Source organism: Hesperophylax consimilis, chromosome 9 (assembly GCF_061612785.1).
Source record: "Hesperophylax consimilis isolate HC1 chromosome 9, BYU_Hcon_1.0, whole genome shotgun sequence".
Taxonomy (NCBI): Eukaryota; Metazoa; Arthropoda; class Insecta; order Trichoptera; family Limnephilidae; genus Hesperophylax; species Hesperophylax consimilis.
This window is the reverse complement of record NC_142844.1, coordinates 8,409,718-8,433,346: the sequence shown is the minus strand read 5'-3', so window position 1 is coordinate 8,433,346 and position 23,629 is coordinate 8,409,718. Positions and strand designations below refer to the sequence as shown.

The following is a 23,629-nucleotide window of genomic DNA, read 5'->3' as shown; positions in this document are numbered from 1 at the left end:
TGCACTGACAGTCACATATTTATTGACAGTCACATATTTGCATTCCCACATATTTGCACTCCCGCACTGTGAGGCAACATTAATAACTGCCCTCGATAACACCAGCGAGAAATGTTGAAGAAATGAGAATTTATTTTCAGATTCTGGTACATATCTATGGTGGCATGTTATCGTAACGCAACGACATGCGAGTGGCACCACTACAACGAGACGAAGCTGGCGGAGCTCGCGCGCGGGGCCGGCGGCAACAGCAGCGCCCACAGGAGCCTCGCACCCCCCCGGGGTCCCCACGAGCTAACCTTCGACTTCTGGGTGGTCAACGGCAACCCCAACCTCTCCCTCTACAACACCCTGCTGTTCCAGTTCTCTTTTGATCGACAGAACACGGTGGAGCTGTACCTCCTCTTCTGGGTCTGTTACATCATCCTCGTGCCGTTGCAGATCTATGCCGTCAGGTAGGAAATGATTTACTTTTCCTTATCCAATTTTTGTTACACAATTCACCTTGATAAATTTTCTCTATACGCTTGGTTGAACTGATTTCGGTAAGTGAACGATAATTGCATCAATTGAATTAATAAAAACCTCCTTGTTTTCCAATCTGAATGCATTGACAAAAGTATTAAAAAAATATTTACATGCATTCATTGATACAAAGAAATTTACAAAACCTTAAACGATAGAGTTTTGATAAATAACCCATTGTATTTTTCCATTTAACCAATTCAAAAGATTTGGGCAGGTTATATTTATTATGACATGTCGAGCTTGTTTTTTTTGAGTTTTGAGTGCAATTCAAAAACTAGGACTGTGACTTGTAAATGTGTCATCACAGGATGATTCGTATAACATTGACTAGATGCCATTTAATTAATAATTTCAATTGTTTACAGGATAAATAAACAATACGGAATAGAATTGATTAAATCGAATGCGTCTGTAGCATTAGCAACAAAACAGAAGTGTGTAAATATTAGAAATGATCCCTTGATTGCTAATAACTCTGTATCTTATCTTATATTTATCACTAAGTCCAACTTACCAACGGATCCTGCCTATTTTGAAAGTATACAAGGTCAAAACCCAGCCATAGTGTACTAGCGCTGTATGGTTTCAGAAGTATAAAAAATAAATTCTTTAAAAGTATACACTATTTGTGCTTACTAATCACGAATACTTCGTAACCTCGATTAGTATATTTTAAATGTATACAAGGCCAAAACGCGAATACTAATGCTGTATTAAGAAATAAAGTCTTTGGAAAGAATATATTCTATACTATACTATAATAGGTTCTTAGGTTGGGTTTTTTTTCATCTCTAGCTAAATATTATCACTTTGGCTGTAACAAATGAATAACAATAATTTTATTAGTACTCACCTCTGCATACTTTCAAAATACGCATTACTGCCAGCGGCATGAATAATAATACTTTGGCTGTAACAAATGAATAACAATAATTTTATTAGTACTCACCTCTGCATACTTTCAAAATACGCATTACTGCCAGCGGCATGAATAATAATACTTTGGCTGTAACAAATGAATAACAATAATTTTATTAGTACTCACCTCTGCATACTTTCAAAATACGCATTACTGCCAGCGGCATGAATAATAATACTTTGGCTGTAACAAATGAATAACAATAATTTTATTAGTACTCACCTCTGCATACTTTCAAAATATGCATTACTGCCAGCGGCATGCTATGACTTATCTTATGATCAGGAATATGTACTAGTATATTTGTGATGACTTTCCAGGAGCCAGAGACATCCCGTTACGAGACTGTTCACGTGCAGCCTTCTCCTGGAGTTCATCGCCCTCTGCTTCATTGTAGTCCACACGGCCAAGTTCTCCTTCGATGGCATTGGCTTCTCCAACTTGGAGGTTGCGGGGGACATCCTCGACATTCTCAGCCGGGTGAGCTACAAATACCATTTAGCCAATAAAACTAATCTAACTAATAAAAAATTCATTCAAGTCATGCAACATCGTAAATGGAGATAATATCTTATTGATATTATAGGGATTACTATCAAATATGGCTTACTCTATCAAAATGTGTCAGAGTTTTTAATTGTGGTTTCCTAACATTACAACCACAATCTAATAAAAAATATATATTGTTGATATTCTGTTATGAATGTTGTTTTAGTCATAATTATCATAATGGAGGCTTCTGGCTTACATATGCTGCCATTTTGCCCTATAATTACGGACAGATGTGTGACCATGAGCTATATGTTATAAACTGTTTGATGAAATAAGTTACATATGTACAACCTTTCTCCTATATAAAGTATTTGAAAAAATAAGATGCAACTATGAGCTTTATCAACTGTTAGAGCTGTCAATAACAATATATTTTTTAACTGCGTTTAGTGATGTGCACCAGGGAATATTCCCTACCTAACATAAATTCCCAAAAGTCGTGTTTTTTTGTTTTTGTTTTAAATGATAATGTCTTAAATTTAAAGAGTTAATAATGACAGCAAAATTAGGTTTTTTGGTATTTACAAAAAGTTATTAGCTTTGAGAGTGAATATGCTATATGTATACAATCAATAAGACGCAATTCAGTACAATTCATAATTTGAATGGCAGTACAGCCGTCTTACATTGTATGTACTGTAACATCACACGCTTATCGATCGGCCGCAAATATCAATGTTTTGACAGTCTTTGGTATTTTCCATAATTCGAATGACATTACTGACGTGTCACATTGTATGTACTGGAACATCACACGCTTATCGATCGGCCGCTTGACAGTCTCTGGTATTTTCCAAAATTCTAATGACAGTACTGCCTTGTCACATTGTATGTACTTTGACATCACACGCTTATCGGTTGGCCGCAAATATCAACGTTTTGACAGTCTTTGGTATTTTCCAAAAATACATGCTCTAATTAATTAATTATGATGCATTTGTAAATAATGTGAAATTTCACTGTAGGAGTCAACTTCAATGGTTAGTCTGGGGATTTCACCATTTAGATGAAAATTCCCGCAGTATTCCCCATTTCGGGAATATTCCCCAAAAGTAAATTCCAAATCTCAAGCTTTGATATCAAAATCGCAAATCTCAATTTCAGTGCCGGCAAGGTTTTTTTTGTTTGTTTCCTGACATGAATTGATTTATTTGATGGTTTCCTTCCAGACGTTGTTCATGCTTCTCCTGCTCCTTCTGGCCAAGGGCTGGGCCGTGACCCGGCTGGAGCTCACCTGGAAACCGGTGGTGTTTGGGATATGGCTGTGCTACGGGGTCGTACATATCCTGCTTTACATATGGAATATGGTATGTATTCATCATTGAAGTTATACCAGGCAACCTCTGGGCCCGGAACCAAGGTTCTTGCTGTTCTGTCATTGAGGTCATTAAAAGGGTCAAGGTTTCCACTCTTGACACCCCACAATACTACTTTCCCAGAATTCTTAATGTTCCTCTTACTGATAGATAGTAGTGTTTGTTATCAATGTGAAGGAGGTACATATAATGATTAATAACTAAGAACTCGAAACTGTAACAATAGATTTATTTAGATAACTTTACACTTCAATAATATTATCAGAAGGATAGCTACTAGGTCAATAATAGAGAGTTGTTGACTTAAATTGACATTTGGAAGCGAATACACAAAGGACTTTTTCAGAAATAGCGAACATGCTAGCGCTCTGAAATATGTGCATAATTTATTTATTTTACTAGAGAGTAGGAACCTTCATGGATATATTTACATAATTGTATTTTACTTGGGAGGAGGAACTGCCACTGAAATATGTACATTATTGTAGCTATTTGACGTGAGAGTGGGAACCGCCACTGGAATATGTACTTAATTGTATTTGACTTAAGAGTAGGAACTTCCACAGAAATATATACATAATTGTAGGTATTTGACTTGAGAGTGGGAACCGCCACTGGAATATGTACTTAACCTTTTCACCGCGATCAAATGTACCGAAAATTACACTCGTACGCGGTACTCACTTTGAAAATCAAAACCTACCACTTTAAACAGCTATAAATCTCTTATTTCTTGACAGATTTATGATTTGCTTATCTTAAAAGGTTTATTAATTCTCTTGAAGTTTGTTGAAACACATAAATAAACAATAAACCACAGGATACAGATATAATATTATAAACAGTGACGCATCACAAGAAATCAACAAGAACTGTCGCCATTCGCATGCACACTGCTATATTGTTTATAGTAATTACTTACCCGGTCTGATGGGATTTGGACCACTGCGCCGAGATCATCGAAACACAATTATTTTTATTATTATATCTACTAACAAATAAAGTTTTAATAAAAAGTTAACACGAGGAGAAATATTTACAAATTTTGTTTTTCATGGTAGTTTCTAAAACATGGCCATACACACAATGTCACATTACACTCTGGGCATTTATACTGGGACATTTTCCTTTTTTTAGAAATGGCGCATACTCGGCAGGCTCGGTGTAGTTTTTGACTATTATTTCCCTTTATTGGGTGGGGCATATGTTTTGCTAATGCCTTAGCAGTTAGTCTCAGAGGTAGATCGTGTGAAGAGCGAGAATGAGGCTCAGATCGGGAAGTTTCATGATATTTTTGCAACAATTGTCGTATTACGGCTAATTGGAAATCTGCTAAACTAACATTTTTATTTGTAATTGATTTAAAAGCTATATGAGAGTTCAATAAATATAGATCAATAATATGGAAGGCCACTTTTTTATACCACTTAATTGTTTTTCGCAGGCAATTAATACTACTTAACATCAAGTCCACGTTGTCAACAGAACCCATACACTTATTATAGTCTAGAACGCACTTGGGTTTCATAATTGGTTGACGAGTTTTCCAATCAACTTTTCCCGTCATGTCCATGGAGTCGTCATGTAAGGTTGTTAGCATGTGAACTTCTCTTTTATCGCACCACTTTAAAGCCAACAGAGGTCCACGATGTTGTGCTTTCATTTCACCCTTTTTAAGTTTATTAAATTTTGCCATGCCTTTTCGTGTCTTCCGCACCGTACCACATGCATTGGTTTTGTTCGCATGGAGAAAATCATATAGTTGAGGGCTACTGTACCAATTATCAATAAAAAGATTATGTCCTTTATTTAAATAATCTTGAAGTAGTGTCGTTACTACAGCCCCCGAAACCCCGAGACATTCAGAGTCAGTTATGTCAGTCCCTTCGCCACAATAAATAATGAAGTCTAATATAAAACCCGTCTTCACGTCACACAATACAAACATTTTAATTCCAAACCGGTGACGTTTGGATGGTATATATTGTTTGAAAATTAAACGCCCTTTGAAAACAATTATGCTCTCATCGATGCATAAATTTTCATAAGGTATCAAAGTTTTTTTGAACAATTTTCGGGTATGGTCAATTAGGATTTTAATTTTGTAAAGTCGGTCACCAGGAATTTGTGTGTCGGGGTTTGAGAAGTGTAACATTCGCAATATAATTTCGTAACGATCCCTAGACATGGTTTTTCCGAAAATTGTACTAGCGAGCAATGGGTCAGTGGACCAGTGTTCTTCGATAGTAAGATGTCGGTTTCTAGTCATTAACATTAACAGTGCTAAAAAAATGTACATTTCTTCGACAGATGTGTCAACCCATTTACGAAGTCTGGATTTTTGGGAAGGTTCTTCTTTTGATATGGTGGCTATATAATATCGATTAGTTTCGATCACTATTTTTGTCACTATTTCTTTGTTCAAGAAGTATTCAAAAAAGTCAATTTCCGATGAATTACCAGAAAATAAAGTGGATGGATCAAAACCTGACACAAATTCATCAAATTCATGAACTATTGGAATAAATGGACCAGAGGTCCAAGAAGAAAAGCAGTCTGCATTTACGGTATAGTCTAAGTTAGGTGTACGAGAGTCATGATCTTGGCTTGTCCCGGGGGCGTTTATTTCACTGTCACTAACTTCTTCATTAATTGGTATATCTTGATCATCTTCACTTATTTCTAAATCAGAGTCAATGTCTAAAAATGTTTCATAAATTTCGTCTTCCGTAAGATTGCGGTTTGCCATTTTTAAGGGAGTTCAATTTTGATATATAAAAGGTAAGCCCATAAATATAGACAGATATATTACAATTTAGGTTGTCCACAAAATTTAGAAATAAAATCACAAAAGAAAGTCAATCAAAAAGTCTTGAGTAAAATAACTATTTTTAAAACACTTCACGTCACTTAAGTTCACAAACAAACTAATATACCACAGAAAAATAAATTACTTAAAAAGATTCGCAAAATAGAAATCGGTCAATATTTTACATCGACGCATAAGTCCATCAAAGCAGACTGGATCACCTTAGAAATACTATGGATGACACAACGGTTCAGCGGCGCGACATTCAAATGACTGAATGAAGATTTAACGAATCATCGCCTTCACAATGTTTTATGTAAACAATTTATTATATTTTAACCAGCAAACGCCAGATGTCAGTAAGATAAAGGATTGAACTATTTTTTGGTTCAGTTTTCTGCTAAATTCGTCGCATATTTACGTAGTATACAGCCGCTAAAGTCAAACGCATGATTTGATGCGCGTAGCGCTGGGGGCACGAATTATTTTCGCATGAATTGATGCGCGTAGCGGCGAAAAAGTTAATTGTATTTGACTTAAGAGTAGGAACTTCCACAGAAATATATACATAATTGTAGGTATTTGACTTGAGAGTAGGAATCGCCACAGAAATATGTATGTAATTGTAGGTATTTGACTTGAGAGTAGGAATCGCCACAGAAATATGTACGTAATTGTAGGTATTTGACTGGAGAGTAGGAATCGCCACAGAAATATGTACGTAAATAATTGTTATGTTGAGAGTAGGACCCGCCAAAATATTGTTGAATTTGTACTGATTGTTTGTTTGTTATGTCTTTGCAGACCGAAGTAGACATTATAGAAGAGATAGACGAGTACCAGACCTGGCCCGGTTGGCTCATCCTCGCCTTCCGGGTACTAATCATGTTCTGGTTCGTTTACGAATTAAGGTGAGTTCAATATTTCTTCTCCGTTTTTATGTAATTTAGTTTATATTTTTACCTTATTAATTGAGGCACTGCATATAAACCAGAGGCTTGTGCACCAATTGTAGATATGTAGTAAATTCACTGATGTATGTGGTTTTGTAGCATCGTTTTTACATAAATATTATATATTACCAGCTGACGTGTACCCGGCATTGCTTGGGGTTTAGAGTAAAGTTTTTAAATTGTGAATTCTAGTGCACCTGAAAACTGGGTGCATTTTTATGTTGGAAATAATACTACGTATTGTAAAGAATTTAAATAAATAGTGTTTTTTATGCATGTCTTCTTTCAGCGTCCTTGACTTCCGCATCCCTTCCACTTATTTCCGCATCATACATTCTCCTTAGAATCCTTTCTTCGCGCATCACATATGCCTGAATTTACAATACATAAGTATTACTTGGTAGTGTCATGTCCTCCTCAGGCGTTCCCAGATTCTTCTACCATTCACTTCCATGTTGCACATTCTCCTTACAACTCTTTCTTCGTTCATCGCGTACGCCTTATTTTACCACAAATAATTATTTGATTCATAGCTTCCTCGGAAGCCCCTGAATTTTTATGTAACTCACTTCTTATAGTATCATGAAATCCACACTGTTACTGCTATAAAGCTACATTTATCGACTTTAATTCGATTCCGAATCTCATTCCAGTGCAAATATAATGCATTACATCCTTCTTGGGCGTCCTCGACTTATTCTACCATTCAAACTACTCTCTAAACACTCCTGATACTAATAAGAACACGCTTTGAAATTTTCAGCCAAATCAGTTCAGTAGTTTTTGAGTCACACACAAATGAATATTGCTTTTTATTTAAATAGACTACATAATTCTTTTAATAATAATAACATAGCATTTATATAGCGCAGTTTTGTGTTGTTTCACTTCAAGTGCGCTTAACTATAATAAACTTAAAAATAAAATTTCCTATTGTGTTCCTTAAAAAAAAAAAACATTAATAACATAATATGAAATAAAGAATAAACGGTTTACACAAAAGCATAGAATAAAATTTAACAATAGCAGTGCTATTTTAGTAGAGGACAACAATAAAAGACAATAACAGTGCACGAAAAATAAGAACTTGAAAATTAAAATATTATATAAAACAGGAAAACATTAAATTATTATATAATAAGTGGACATGAAACAGAGGCCTTGCAGCCGACGAACTCAAAAGTGGTATACATCTGACGTATTCCTATACTGTCTAAGCGAATACCATTTTGCGCTACAATTGCAACCCCCCCGTGATTTGTAAAATTAACGTTGTTTGTGTCCGTTTTAATCGGTCTTGCAGCTTCATACACCGAGAAACCGCTTGACCGAAGTGTTTTGATGGAGTATGAGTCTGCATTCTCATGCCAAGTCTCCGATAGTGCCAAAATATGAATATCTTTGCCCCTTATCAGATCCACAATATCATCGTGTTTATTAGCAATGGATCTCGCATTCCAAGCCGCAACATTCAGAGACTTAGGTGGACGCAAATTCCTGGTTTGTGCTAACCGCAGAATTTTCACTAATTTTACCTTCCTCCCGGCTCTACATCCTCGTTTCCTTCCCTTACGTTGGGGAAGAAGTACACCATTGTCCTTTTCATTATCACCACTATTAAAACTATTATGATTGTTTATTACCGGTAAGGGTCGTAAGGCATACAGTCCGTCCAAAGTATATCTTATCATGATTTATGACCTTACTACCCATTTCGAAATGTTCCCACAAAAAATAAAACGTAACCTTACACCGGTCATCGCTCCACCCCGGCAGAAAAACATGTGGCATCCATCTGTGAACCCACACTGCACTTTTAAATACAGCTATGTCTGTTAAAAGTTTTTGAAATAAAACTCTTACTTCAATATTTTAAATTGTCATATCTATTAGAATTTACACTTAACAACTATTTTAACATAAAAAACACAACAATTTTAATATTTCACTTATAAGGACAAACTTTCACAACACTAGTATAAGAACTACCCCGTCAGGAGAATTAAAGTCCGGGAGCTTATATAGATACGTGTCTGCAGCTTCTAAGCGCGAACACTCAGCATAAAAGTACTTTTACTTGCTCATAATTATTGTAATTCTCTAGCCAATTTAACATCTCCTTATAACTAACAACTATCTACTTATCAATAAACAATAGGCCACTTGCATACCATTTAAAAAAAAAAATCGGTTTAGGCCAATTTTTTTTTTTTTTTTTTAATAATTTTTTTGAAACCATGGCGATGTTTTGAAAATTTCAATCCACGAAATCGCTCCATTTTTTTATAAACCAGAAAGATGGGACATAATTATTTATGGGTGCGAAAATATTTTTATTAAATAGCCAAATATAATTTTTTTTAAAAGCCAGCAGGTACGTAACACTGTTCCAATTTGTGGGAATATGTAGTCGCAGATTGTGGGGAATTTCTGAGAATTTAAACCGATTGGGTATTTTGTGGATGTGGGAAAAATGCTAGGATTCTACAATATGAGAACTGATGTAACTAGGGAATGCAATCCCGGTATACCGGGATCCCGAATTACCGAGATCCCGCAGACATTTTGCGGGACTAATCTCGGTCGAAAATTTTGCGGGATCCCGCTGGACTGGCGGGATTACAGAGAAGCGCAGCTCATACGTGTTACTCTGCGCGCTGTGGCGCGTAGACTGGGAGGGAAACGGATTTCAGAGCGGCGAACTAACTTGACAGCGGTGTTATTATACTTACATGATCCATATAAGTACGAAGAAGACAGATGTCAATTTATTAATGTTGATGACACATTGAGTCTACCTTCAAAAAGTGTAATACGCAAGGCAATCAAAACTATAGTCAAAAGGCTAGAGTACACGGACACGGGTAACAACGCACTAGCCACTGCTCTTGCTGATGCTGATGATCCTTACGATGACGATGACGACACTTCTCTCGCTAATCTGGAGACAAACGCAGCAGCAGCAGAAGCACCAAAGTCACTTCAAGACGAACTCGAACATACTTTGATTAGTATGAAGAGTTCGAGATCAACAGCCCATCAACAACCTAGATCTGGCAATATGAGTAACCTTGAGGTTTTGATAAAGAAGGAAATGAATTACTTCTAGTCCGGTGGATTAAAAGGCACATACCTTCAATTCACTTACAATGCGCAAATGACTATTGTGCCAACCAGCGTGGAAGCTGAATCGAGCTTTTTCAGTCGCTGGCTAACTTGTGTCCAATATCAGTAGCCGTTTATCAGATGACACAATTAGTACTTTTACTTTTTTACGAAGCTATTTCCAAAATAATGTTTAATTAGACTTATGATGCTCATTGTACAAGAATATTGTTTATCGTGTGAACGTTATTATTTAAATTTAAGTTTCAGTTCAGTTTCAGTTTCAGTGCCGGCAATCCGGGCGTTTATTTTATTTTCATTTGTGTACATAGATTTCTTATACCCACCTCACTAGACAAAGTCTGTTCCGAGGCTGGTATGTTATGTAAATGTATGTCTTATCTTATTCTTTGCCAATTTAAGACTTAAACTTTACCTATGTCTAACTAAAGGTATACCTATTAATAAATCATTTAAAATGTCCCAAAGAACTTGTTTTATTATAGGTATAAATTTAAAAGTCTAAAAACAAGGTGGGTAGATCGAGGTATTAGGTCTTTATTATACGATTGATTAGATATCTAAGTCCACTCTGCTGGATCCCGCAAATACCTGGATCCAGCGGGACTAAGATTGTTCAGTCCCGCAAATACCTGGATTGACATTTTCTTGCGGGATTGCATTCCCTAGATGTAACTAATACCGATTATGGGAGCATTTCCTGGTTAACCAACCATATTGAAAAATTATGTTTACAATTACAAGTAAGAATAAACTATAATTTCATTTACTTTCGCAGCAAATTTTTGAACAAATTTCTATTTTTAAGCCCGAAGGAAAAATAAAATCCTAAAATGACTATAATAAAAAAATTATAAAATATGTAAATGTTATCATGCAGAATTTTGTTTAATTTTAGAGGTAAATGAACTTGTGAGGAATTTGTATTGTGGGTATGTTAGTATGTATGCAATGGCAACCCGGGTTATAATATCTGTCAAATTTCTATGATTTTCTATGGTTTATAATATAATGCCTTGATAATAAAGAAGGTTAGGAAATACGCACAAATCATTAATATGACCCAAACGAAATCTTAAAAACATATTTTGTGGATGTTTACTTAAACCCCTGATTTAAATAGTTATCTCCCTTAGATATTTAAGTTGAAATCAAGTGTTGTTTTTTAAAGAACCTTTGCATGCAGCGGAATTCGACAAGTTTATCAAATATTTAATCGGGTGAAATACATTGGATACCTCAATGGCGAAATAAAGAATATCAGTCTTATCAACATGTCCATATTACAACTACTTACAGTTTTGTAGCAAAAAACCTTATGGGCGTTCATTAGTTACTATCTTTTTGTAATGCATATCATGTAATGTCGAATGTATATAAATAGAATATATTTACGTAGATGTCAAAAGCAACGGAATCCAGTGTTGCTATATTTAAAAATAAAATCAGTGGAATTTTATAAAAAATATATCGAAGACGGATACGTAGTGACGGTGACCGGGTATCTCAACAAAATGACAGTTCAACAAAGTCATGAAAAGTGATGAAATGAAAACTAGGTTAAATAGGAAACTATTTAACCTAGTTTTTGTTTCATCACTTTTAATGACTCTATATCACTTTTTAAAGGTGTGTTTAATTGCCATTTTGATGAAATATCATGAAACCACGTAGTGATATCACAAGGTAAAAAAATGGATTTGTTATTAAAAAAAACTATAAATTTCTAATTTTTTAGTAACATTTTCGTAATCTTAGTAGGAACATCTATCGACAGGATTTTTTCCAAGTTATAATGAAATGCGTGCAAGTGGCCTATTATTGCTATTTTTTAGCATTATAATTTAATTACATACATTGTTGTTGACTTTATTATTTGTATTTGATGTATATTTATTTTTTCTAATTTCTTTTACATTGAGTCTAAAAAATATTCAAGTTATGCAGTTGTGATTCAGTATAATTTCTAATAATATGCAATAATATTAATAATGAATTTATTTTATTCCGGAATATGGGGAGGCTAGTGCGATCCCAAAGTGTATACATACAGTCAGGGGCGGTTCTTTATAGGGGGATGGTGGGGACAAACAGATATTCCCGAAACCTACGAAAATAGTTGAAACTTTGTCTACGCCAAAATAAATGAATTCTTTAAACATAAAAGCAATTAACATTCAGAAAGTTGAAATATTATACAAAAAATTGTGTCTAATTTTTTCAAGCTTGAAATTAGAATAGTCCTCATGGAAGAACTGACTCCGCTCCGCGCCTTCCTTGTAGTTTATTAAAGCATAGGTGCATATGTACACAAAAACACAATAATACACAATACACTATTTGAGCTCAAGGCGCTGAAGCCTCTAAGCATAGGCCTTAGAGTCAGGGGACGTCACCGAGCTTTTTCGCTTGAAATTTGAATTTAGTGCATTTTGATTGGTTCCCAGGAATTCTGCCCTACCGTGCACGCGCACTTGTAAAGCTTGGGGACAGATTTTAAAATTCCTTCTCTAGGATTGGACGGTTTGTTAGTTTCGGGCGGGAATTGCGCATGTTCAAATTAAGTTCGATCATATTCTTCCAAGATATGGCGTTATGTTTACTATTCTATATTATAAATTTGTATATATCTAGAGAGATTTTTCAATTATTTTGTTTAAAGACAGCTGATAGGTAAATTTTATATATTTTAGGGTAGTGAGATTTCAGTACACATACATAAATCCGGTCCCCACCATCAAAGAGGCGCTCGAGCCGCCACTGCATACAGTTGAGAAAGTGCAAGCAAAACAAAAACAAACAAATATGTATATAGAAACAGAAAAAAGGTGTTAATGGTCTGTAGCATTAATTGAGATTGAGGGGACCAATAACTTTCTCCAGTGTTCTTCGACGCTGGAATCTAGACTCTGGCGGGATTCTATAATGAGGACATTTCCGGAGTTTGTGTCCTATCCCTTAATCCTGCCATCCTAGTTCTTATGAGAGCTGCAAAACCAGCACATGAAGCACTGCAGTAGCTGGGAAGGCCGAACATCGTGCGGTAGCCGTTGTTGTACTGCATGCGAAGCCTTTCCATGCTGCTCTTCTTAAAGCTGGCTCAAAGTTCGCACTTATATCGTATCTTATTGTGATTTATTTGTAGAAATACGATGCTGTATGAGCACAACATGGTGAAGCTTAACTTCCTGCTGCATTTTGGGGCCTCCAGCCTGGTGTGGTTCATCTACCTGCCCGTCATCGCGCTCATCGCCCTGCAGATCAGCCCGCTCTGGAGATTCAAGTTTCTCTTGGGTAACAAACAACACTTATCTTTTTTCCGTCTAATTGATTATGGTTTTTGATTATCAAGATATTTATAATTTGTGTAAGTCATTACAAGATTTTTTTTTTCATTGCAAGATGAAGAATATGAGTTACATTGTACATATATTATATATATTTTTTATTTATTTATTTATTTAATACATGTTACATTATTATGGAATTTACATAAAGTAGATATAATGAATCACCATACTAGGCGGCTGCCTGTTTCATGGTGACCAATTGAGTGTAATTAATTTGTATGAAATATGAAATCTAGTGTAAACATATGAAATTAGTAACTATAGATGAAGCTAAAATTTTGGAAAAATTGTAATAAAAAGTAGAAGATAGAAATTAGAAAGGAGAAAGAAGTAAATTAGCATTAGATTGTAAAAATGTACATAATTATATATATAATTTTTAATATGTGTGCATGCAGGCACACATGTGTATATAGCAGCAGACATACCTATATACATATAACAGCACATGTATATATATTAAAAAATATTGTAAGGCATAGACATATGAATATTAGTAGACCTGCCCTAAGTGATTAAAAGCGTATTATCCCCACTCCCCATACCGGTTCCATTGAGCCGGCTGGGCTCGCGTACGGCCTCAAGTGATATTTGAAAACGTGATGTCATCATTCTTGTGCGAACTATGGTCGAGGCATCATCGGTTCATTTTACGAAATAACACGGCAAAATGTTTACTTGTACTATGAAAGCTGGTAAAAATAGATGCGAAAAAAGAGAATAAACCCAATTGTCGTATTACATTCCATATATAAGCATTATTTTATTTTATTTTAAGCATATTCACATTGTATAATATGAATCAGTTGTTACTATCACATCGAGAAACGTCTGGACGCGAAACACAAAGCTGGTTGGTTGCTGGGAAGTAAATTATGAACATTTATAAAAGTGTCTTAACTAAATACTCTGAACTAACTACGACTCTGAATATAGAAGCTGCCTTACTTTGCCGAATTTGGACTTCGCAAATTTGTTCATAACGTGGCGAGTAATTTGCGCTCCCATGTAAAAATGTCTATTCATTCAAAGCAGATTTTACTTTTAAGAAGTAAATGGTGATATTATAATGCGAGATGCCTATTTACTGTCAGATTGATTTATTGACGAATCACAGTCATCTTCACTCCCTTCGTTCTTCAACAGTTGATTTTACCCCTCGCCTTTATCTTCTCGTCTATTAATTCCTATGTCTGTGTTGTAAGGCCATATTTGGTCATGTTTACCTTATCAGAAAAGAGGAACTCTTGTGCCTGATAAGGGAGCCACGATTCTTACTTTAATATGTTATGTATAAAATAAAGTAAATATTTATTGTAAGTTTTTTGGAAAAATTGTATAATTTTAATTGTTTGTTCTGATTGGCTGATAATGCAGCGCAATTCAGAAGGGAGATGTTTGAAATTTTTTATGGCTTGGTAAATATAATAATTTTTGAATTTGTGTTGTTTTAAAATCGGGTGTAATAAATTGATTTCTATTTCTCATTAGTTTGTGGAATTCAATCTTCAGGGTCTGGCCAATGCTGAAAATTCTCAAAAAAAAACAACTCTCATGGCCAATGCTGAAAATGTTAAAAGATTTACAGTTATCATTTAACAGCACCATACCCTTTGTCATGGTATGCTGGACCAGTTTGTGGTGTCCACTGTGGCGATAGTTGTTAGGTACAAACAATAATTTACAGCATTCTTACTATTCAAAATGCTGTTACACAGCGCACAATGTATCTAGTACCAATAATATGTTATCTTTAACCCATTAACCGCTCAACAAATCAGCTCAGACATCCACTGTGCGCTGTCGATTTTGACATTTTTTATTGTTTAAAATACTTATCTTGTTCTAAGACCTTGAATTCTTTATTGCAATAACATAAACATATAAGCTACGAAACCATCCCATACTAAAATTATGGTAATTTTTTATGCTACTGACAAAATATATAATTAAATAAATAAACAAAAAAACTAAGATATACTTTTCGACTAAATGGCGGGATATCGCCTCCCTGTCGCTGAGAATTGGGGGCTTTGTTTTTCCATCTACCATCTAATGAAGTAAAGATATTTGAATATTTCAACAGATTGATATCAATGGAATAAATAATAAGCCATATTTTAAACCCTGGTTGAGTACCACTTGACCTAAACATTCCACAAAGTTTTATTTGTGCGTCAACCGCACCGTGGGTTTGCCTTTCCAAATGACATATGTGTGCAACAGCCGCGGGTGAAAGTACACATTATTGTATGCTTGTTAGTTTTTGTGTATTTATTTGAACAGTATTGTTGCTGCCTTCTTCCCTGTTATTATTATATGTATTTGCATTCAAACAAACAGTTCTACATTAAAGTGTAACAAATAATTATTCCTATGTTCTACACTAATAAAGTGTTATATATTATTGTTTTTTATATTATCGATTTAGTATTTGTACCTAGATAATATATTTACAATTGTTTTCCAGGCATAACATACTCAGCTGATTGTATGGCGTTCTGTGTGATGGCGCACCTGCTGTGGCCAACCAGGTCAGAGCAGTACCTCCTCCTCGCTCCTTCCACTTATTCAGGTAATCATTATGATCGAAACAATGCAATACTGAAAGTTCGACAACCTTTTCTCAGCGTGGAGTTTGATAGTAAACAAATGTGTTCTGTTTAAACAAATGGGATTTGAAACTTGAGTACACAATGCCATGTGCCAATTGACCGAGGAGTTTGTAACATGTTAAAGTCAATAAACTAACTATTGTTGAATGGTTTGACATCTTTGTTATACTTGTTGACGGCAACAGCATATACAAATGACAGATATGTCAATTGACCGAGGAGTTTATAATATGTTAAAGTCAATAAACTAACGATTTCTGAATGTTTTTACATCTTTGTTAAACTTGTTGACGGCAACGGCGTATTCAAATGACAGATGTGGTAATTTTCAAGGTGTTGCTATTTTTGATGATTTAGTATCCGTCCCAAAATATTATTTCTTCTCTAATAGCAAAAATCTGTCTAAAAAAAGTATGAAAATAATGATTGAGTAAAGCAAAGATTTTTTTATATGGGTCCCGGTAAAGAAAAAGGTAAATTCGAAAATCGTATCCTACACAATACTGGTAGCTTAGACATGTGTTTGGGTACTGCTGCCCCGGTAACCATTTATTGGATAATCAACACCTCTGCCATAGGTCACCCCAAGTGGTTCGTTACTTTTGGTGATTTAGCAGGGGTGCTCGGGTTCATCGGGGAGGTGGGTTCAGAATGCGCCTGCCCACCAGCTGTGTGGTGTGCCAGATCGGGAGACGCTGTTTTGGTGAGACCCTTTGACCTCTCCAACTGGTCTCTCTTGACCCGTCGCCTTGCGCTGCAGCGGGGGGATAGATCATTCGTCCGTCACTCCATGACACACTGAACCCTAGTTTCCTTCCCACCCCTCATACCTTTTTCCTTCCCAGAACTTCCTCTCCTTCCTTTTCTTAAAAAAAACCTCCACACAGCATCCCCAAAGTTGACAGGCCCTGAGGGAAATTATTTTCCTCTTTTTTAATGTGAATACCGCACTAGAGTGTCAACCGCTCCCAACCGTCTGGAGTTAGTGAAATTATGGCTTTCCCATTTGGGGTATGTTGTGAGGCTGAAGGTAGTAGAGAGGGGAAGCGGAAGGTGGGGGATTTCAAGCCACATTTCAATTCTGATTGGTGGTCTTACACCAGGGCGATACTGAGAGTATCTTCTACTCTGGAACGTGCCGCAAATATAGTATATATTATTTTTAATTCATAAATTGGGAAATAACACAAATCAGCATTCTTCTGATGTCCTCGGATCCGATTTCACAATGATGAAGATTGTGGTGATTAGTGTTTAAATTAGAGTTTTTCTTTTCAGGAATGGAGGAATTGGACGAGTTCAACGAGGCGCCCCATGTGGTGCATGGTTCCGGCGACGGCCTGCTGGACCCGCTGCACTCGCGCCAGTCCCAGACGTTGCCGGCGGACGACAGGTTCCCCGACGACAGTCTGGCGCTGGTGGCCGACAACGACGATGACGACGTCATCTTCACGGCCCTCACCCCCCAAACCGCCAACCACAGCAAGGTCAACAACGTCTTTGGATAAACTAGCATTACGTGATTACTTGTGTCAAATTAATTTAAGACCATCTCAAATCGCTGCGGAGATTGTCGTGCTGAAATGCCAACGTTGATGATTTTATTTTACCCTACTGATGGAAGTAATTGAAGAGTGCAAATGGTAAAGCTTTATTTAGATTGGCTTGTTTCAAACTCCATCATATTTGATTGTCAAGCATAACAACATGACCATTATGTTTCACAGCTAGGGACTATTCATATGTCTAAAATTCAAAATGGCTCTGTTTGTCGATTTGATAATCATCAAATGCGATGGACTTTGAAACACAATCTAAGTCAATAATTGTATTTGCAAACAATAAAATTACGCACGCTCTCTATTCTTTATTTATCTTATTATTTCGTAATAATGATAACTCTTGCGACTTAAATCATTTTCACATAAAAATGCAATTATTTCACTTGTATGCGTAATATTCTATAAAAGGCACTAAAAATAATTCAATTAATTATTAGCGAGTTTTTTATTGAAAATCTGAAACAGAAAAATCTTAAAAAGATTCGGTCGCATCTGGGACATGAACCCAGACCCTCCAGCCTTCAACCGGGGTGCTGCTCTACCAACTGCCCTAATGGGACCCTATTTCCTTCGGTCATATTTAACTATTAATATTACCTTAATTTTTTCTCACCGCACATTTTTATTTGCTGCTATCTTTATGTATAATCGCAAGACTCAACTAAATGCAATCTATACAGTGTCCTGGATAAATATATCCTATTTTTTTTTAATGTGCGACATCTATTGATTCCGTCTTCACCATTTGCACTCCGCTTTTAATGATTTAACTAGTTTTATAATTTAATCAGACAGATTATTATTATTTTAATTTTCGTAAAGTATGATTTAATAAATAGCTTATTTCAGATGGGAAGAGAGTTTTCCCCGTGAAATGGTGTTCAAAAGAACTCTTAGTCAATGTTTATGTCACAATTGTTTTTAAACAGCTTATAGCCATTTGTTAAGAATTTCAACTTTAAAAAATTATAACCAAATTGGATAAATCCATAATTTGGTAAGTAACAACAAAATATTACTATTATTAATTAAATGTAAAAGTTTTTTTTTGTTTTCATAATCACCATTAATATTTAACCGACTTGAAATTATTGTACCAAACTGGTATGATGAAGTACCTGTTAAATTTTAAGATGTTTTATTCTCTATTTGCAAATCATTGACTACACACACCGACTGTGATATAAGGCAGAAAGGAATAACCCACTTTGCAAGAGATGACAAAAAAATCTTTATGTTTTATCCTAGGTGTAAATATTACATGTTCGTTATTCGTTTTTAATATGAAGGAACTTAACTAATTGGCATACAAATTTTTTGTGAAATCATTTGTGCATACTTGAGAGGGATTCTTACCTTCGCCTCCCACTCTTGGCGGCAGGTATGCCGATGGGTTAGAATTGTGTTAATTAATTATGAGGCTTTTGGTTATATTGTGTTCATTATTTGAGAATTTAAAAACAACAAACTCTTAAAGTTCTGAGATTCATATTTTTATCTCCCTTTTACAATTTGAACGAGACATGTGGCTTTTATCTCTGCCCAATGCAAACTGAAAGACTTGTGACTCGTCATGTCTTATTTCCTTTTCTCGAGGTAATTATTACTGGGCAAAAAGAAAACCAAAAAGTTTAGCTAAATTGACTTCTGCCTTTTCACGGTCAACATCAGTATTCATTCTGGACAAAAATTTCTTTGTAAAATTTTGTACATTTCAACATAAATCAATGCAATGAATTAGGATTAATTAAAATGAATATTATGAAGCCTAAGTGGAAATAATCTAAATATTCTTTAGGTCAACAATTTTTAATTAATTTATAATGCTCCTATTGGCAGCAGCTGACTTGGATCGTATTTTTGTTTATGCAGTAACTTTTTGTGATTGTCAATTTTTATCAAATGCAAAATGCATTACAAGATAGATAAAGAAGTCCTAAAGAGAGGTTTTGCGTACAACATTGACGATCATATTCTTCCTTCTCAAACATCTTGTATGATGAAAAAGACAGTAGATACTAGAACGATGATGTCACATGTGACCTCTCTCTAGGACTACTGTAGTAATTTGGCCTAACAAATTCCACTAACAAAGATTACGCTGGACGTTGTTATGCAATGGATGTATTATGTTGCAAGTCTTGTCTACATTCTCACTGGACTGATTCAATTTGTGGTCGTATTTGGTGCCATGTAGGTAGGTCAATGCTGTTATACATCAATGCGAAAAGATCATCTGAAAAATACTAAAGTCAAGGTCAGCTAGAATTGCCGGAGTCCTTTGAATTATTTATAATTTAGCATTTAATTATTGTGATACTGTTAAACTCCCGTAAAACTGTCAAATATGTGAGAATTTGTATGATTGTGATGTGTTGTAGTATATTTATTAGCTAGCTAGCTGTAGGGATACACTCTTCGTCAATACACCTTTGTATTACGTACTTTTTGCAAATGTGTTTTGTCGTTAAAATTAAAATTATGAATTATATTTTTATTCATGAAGTTACTAATAATAATAAAAATATTATTTCATTCCATATGTTTCTAAAATTTCTCACAATTATTGAAAACACTGTATTTTTAATGTCTGCACACTGTGTTTTCATTTTAATTCAACACTAGCTGTACCCCGCCACGCGTTGCTGTGAGTCAGTCTGTCTGTGCAGATAGAGAAACAAGAGCGCGTGTTGCTTTTACATCCAACAGATGGTGCTGATTTTCGATAAAAGTATGATTGTCCAACAGATGGCGCTGTTTTTCACAAAAAGCATGTTTTTACCTGCCACAGGTGATATCTATATAATCTAGGCATATAAAAACAAATGCGTATTCAAATGCAACATTGTGTTAAAATTTCAAAGCAATCTGTGAAGAACTTTCAGAGGTTTAACATTTTGAACAAACAAACATAAAATTTTTAATTTATATAGATTATTACATAATATTTAACAATGTATTGTGTGCGATAAGTTTTAACACCAGTTTCGTAGCAACAAAAACACGATTTGTTATGCATTACAACACATAAATAACGTTACATATTGTGCTAGGTTTTTTTGTAAATCAAAAGAATTTCTTATGCCCTTTTTAAATTTTTCCTTGATTTGAGAATTCTTAATGCTGTAAATTTTTAAGTAGTATTATGTTTACACAAATAAATGAAATTATTAACGAATCGTTGAAACTAAGACCCTGTCCAGATGAAGTAATTTCAGTAGTACACTGCCAACTGTGTAATTGTCATGTACTTGGTAATTGTTTAACCCTTTTTAGGTCATAAGCTAAAACGGATAATTTTGAAACCTGCAACATTAAGGTCTATATTTCTTTATGTTTACAAGTAATAATCGCCCTTATGGGTTGTAATCATTCTGAGGTAACGCACAGAGGTCTAGAATCGAACCAACCGCCCCGGAATTCGCACATGTTGAATAAATTTACGAAAATCGCGTCCTGGTCAGTTTCTCTATAAAATTATCAAAGCAGTTATTCTCCTGTAACGCAAATAAATAAAAGTACATTTTTCCTTACCAACCTGTCTTTTTGTAATGAAAACACAAATTTTAGATCATATTTTTTTTTTACCTAAATGGACAACCATCAGAAAAAAGACCGCTGGAAAATCGAAAATTTCAAAAAGACAAAGCAAAAAAAAAAAGTTTTTTCTGTTCATCAAAATGAATATAGAATACATAAATAAAACCATTAAGGGCGTATCGTTAAAAAAAAAGTTGTCCTATAAAGGGTTAAATCTATACACCATTCGACACAACAGAATAAGATAGTTTGAGAAGCGCATGTCGTTTGATTGTTTGCTGGAGTGAGTTTCACGCCTCTGTTTTCTATGCATTTGCGGTTCTTCAATCCACTCCGCAGCCTCATTAGATACTTAAAACGGCACGATCGCAATGCATATTCTCTATTTGTTTGCTCGCACAAGTCCTGTATTAAAATATAACTAGTCAATAGAAATAATAGTGAAATGCCATCAACATCTCAACGCTATTCATGAAGACTTTCATCCACAGTGTTGGTTTTATTTGATAATATCAGTATGAATATTATTCAACAATGCAAAGCCATGCCTTCATATTACATGTTGTTTTAGCAGTTTTAGCTCTACATTGTAAATTTATGTTTCGACCCTATGAAAATGTTGGGATTCTGTTTACTTAATATTTAGCTCTTCTAACTAGAAAGTCTGCCAACCCGTGATCTAGACCTACGCAAATTCCCCGTGCCACTTTTGAAAATATGTACTGATTCTTTTTCCTGATTTTTTATTTGATTTTTTTTTTTAAATAACTCGCACATAGCCATGAGAACCAAATTTTCAAGCAAAACATTCATAATTTATTTTTGCTTATTCGATATTTTAAAGTACATATATTATAAGTAACTTATATTTTAAAATAATTTTGTTAATTAGCCAAATGGAGCTTCATGTGAATAAATTATAGGATTAAAAATACACATAATGTATTATATTAAAATTAATTTTAAGTATAACAATTTGAATGAATGGAATTAGGTTTTTTAATATTTATAAACTATGTCTGGATTTGGTTTACCTGCAATAGATAAACACCCAAAAAATGAAGGACATTTTAAATATGTACTTATTCCAAAATTTTGATTTTATCATGTTTGATCTGACTTGTCATGTTAAACAAAAATATGTCTAAACTTGTCAGATGTTACTGACCCCTGGCTTAAATAACTACAACCTTAACAGGTCATTTTATTATTGGTAATAAACTCAATCATGTCACCTTCATTTTAGTTGTAAAAATACCTTTTTAACTCAAAAGCATTTTATGTATTAAATCTTGAGATTCAAAATATGTTTTCGTCACAAAAGTCACAATTTATTGTTTAATTTTATAATTTCAGTTTTTAGTTTAATCTCTGCTTTATTGCATAACAGGGTGTTAGGGAGTTTAGTTTGGAGTCCCGACCACCTGTTAGAAGATGTACGTAATTTAATTAATATTTCGTTTATTTCAAAACGTGATTCTAGCCGTAATGAAAAAAAAAAATTTCTACTGAGTAACATTTGATGTCACAAAATAGGAAATAAAAATTGTCTCAAGTCCGTGTGTTTAAATTATTTTTATTGTTTGTTTAATGTTTTAATATTCTATGTATAAAATATGACAAAATAATATTCAATTTTTGATAGACAGTGTAACAATTTTCATTTTATAACAAATACTCATTACCTGGGCCCTGTTTTATATGGCATTCATTGTAGCCTCCATTTGACTATTTAAATAAATATAAACAAAAATTCTATTCAAATTAAAGGTAATATTAACAGTGGTAATTTTAAATCGTTTTTACGGATAGCCCAGATGGGGAGAACACTTGGCTAGCAGTTGTTGGACTGAATCAAGTTTGGTTCTTACAACAGTTCTGACTTACACTCTTTTTGATTATGTAGTGCTTAGTGGTAAGGTTGGCACCAATGACGTTACAAAACTTATAGACATTTTGTAGAGATCCCAAAGCGGCAAGCAAAAGATACAGTAATTGCTGTTTTAGTACTATACTGTTACGAGTTGCATGAGTTTTTGTGCTATCTCTAACCAAGTTGCGTAAATGAGGGCCAAAAAGCCCCCGTGTGAGATGAGAACAGGTTTCAATTAAGGCAAACATTAGTAAAAGCCAAGGAATAACATTTCATTTGTAAATTACTTATTACATATTATAAAAATACAATTATTTCGATTTTTTTAGGATTTGATGCGCCATTATAGATGAAAGTGAGTGAACATAGCAACACATAAGTATAATGGGGCTTACAGATTGCACTATACGCATCATGGCTTGGCCTATTTCAGCATATCTCTCGCCATACAATCCGAATGGGAATGCATGGCGGGCGATATGCTGA

At 34.6% G+C, this 23,629-nt stretch overlaps 1 protein-coding gene across 1 annotated transcript in view; it reads left to right on the top strand.

Annotated features, from left to right (window-relative positions):
• LOC149420861 (transmembrane protein 145-like) overlaps window positions 1–21,882 on the top strand; it is a 41,203-nt gene extending 19,321 nt beyond the window's left edge. The window contains exons 2-8 of the mRNA XM_089635592.1: window positions 141–455; window positions 1,768–1,927; window positions 3,169–3,306; window positions 6,929–7,035; window positions 13,349–13,497; window positions 16,024–16,128; window positions 17,447–21,882. Coding sequence (XP_089491718.1) covers window positions 141–455; window positions 1,768–1,927; window positions 3,169–3,306; window positions 6,929–7,035; window positions 13,349–13,497; window positions 16,024–16,128; window positions 17,447–17,676 — 1,204 coding nt within the window. The 3' untranslated portion in view covers window positions 17,677–21,882. The remainder of the gene's footprint in view (window positions 1–140; window positions 456–1,767; window positions 1,928–3,168; window positions 3,307–6,928; window positions 7,036–13,348; window positions 13,498–16,023; window positions 16,129–17,446) is intronic.
• The last annotated feature ends 1,747 nt before the right edge of the window (window positions 21,883–23,629 follow it).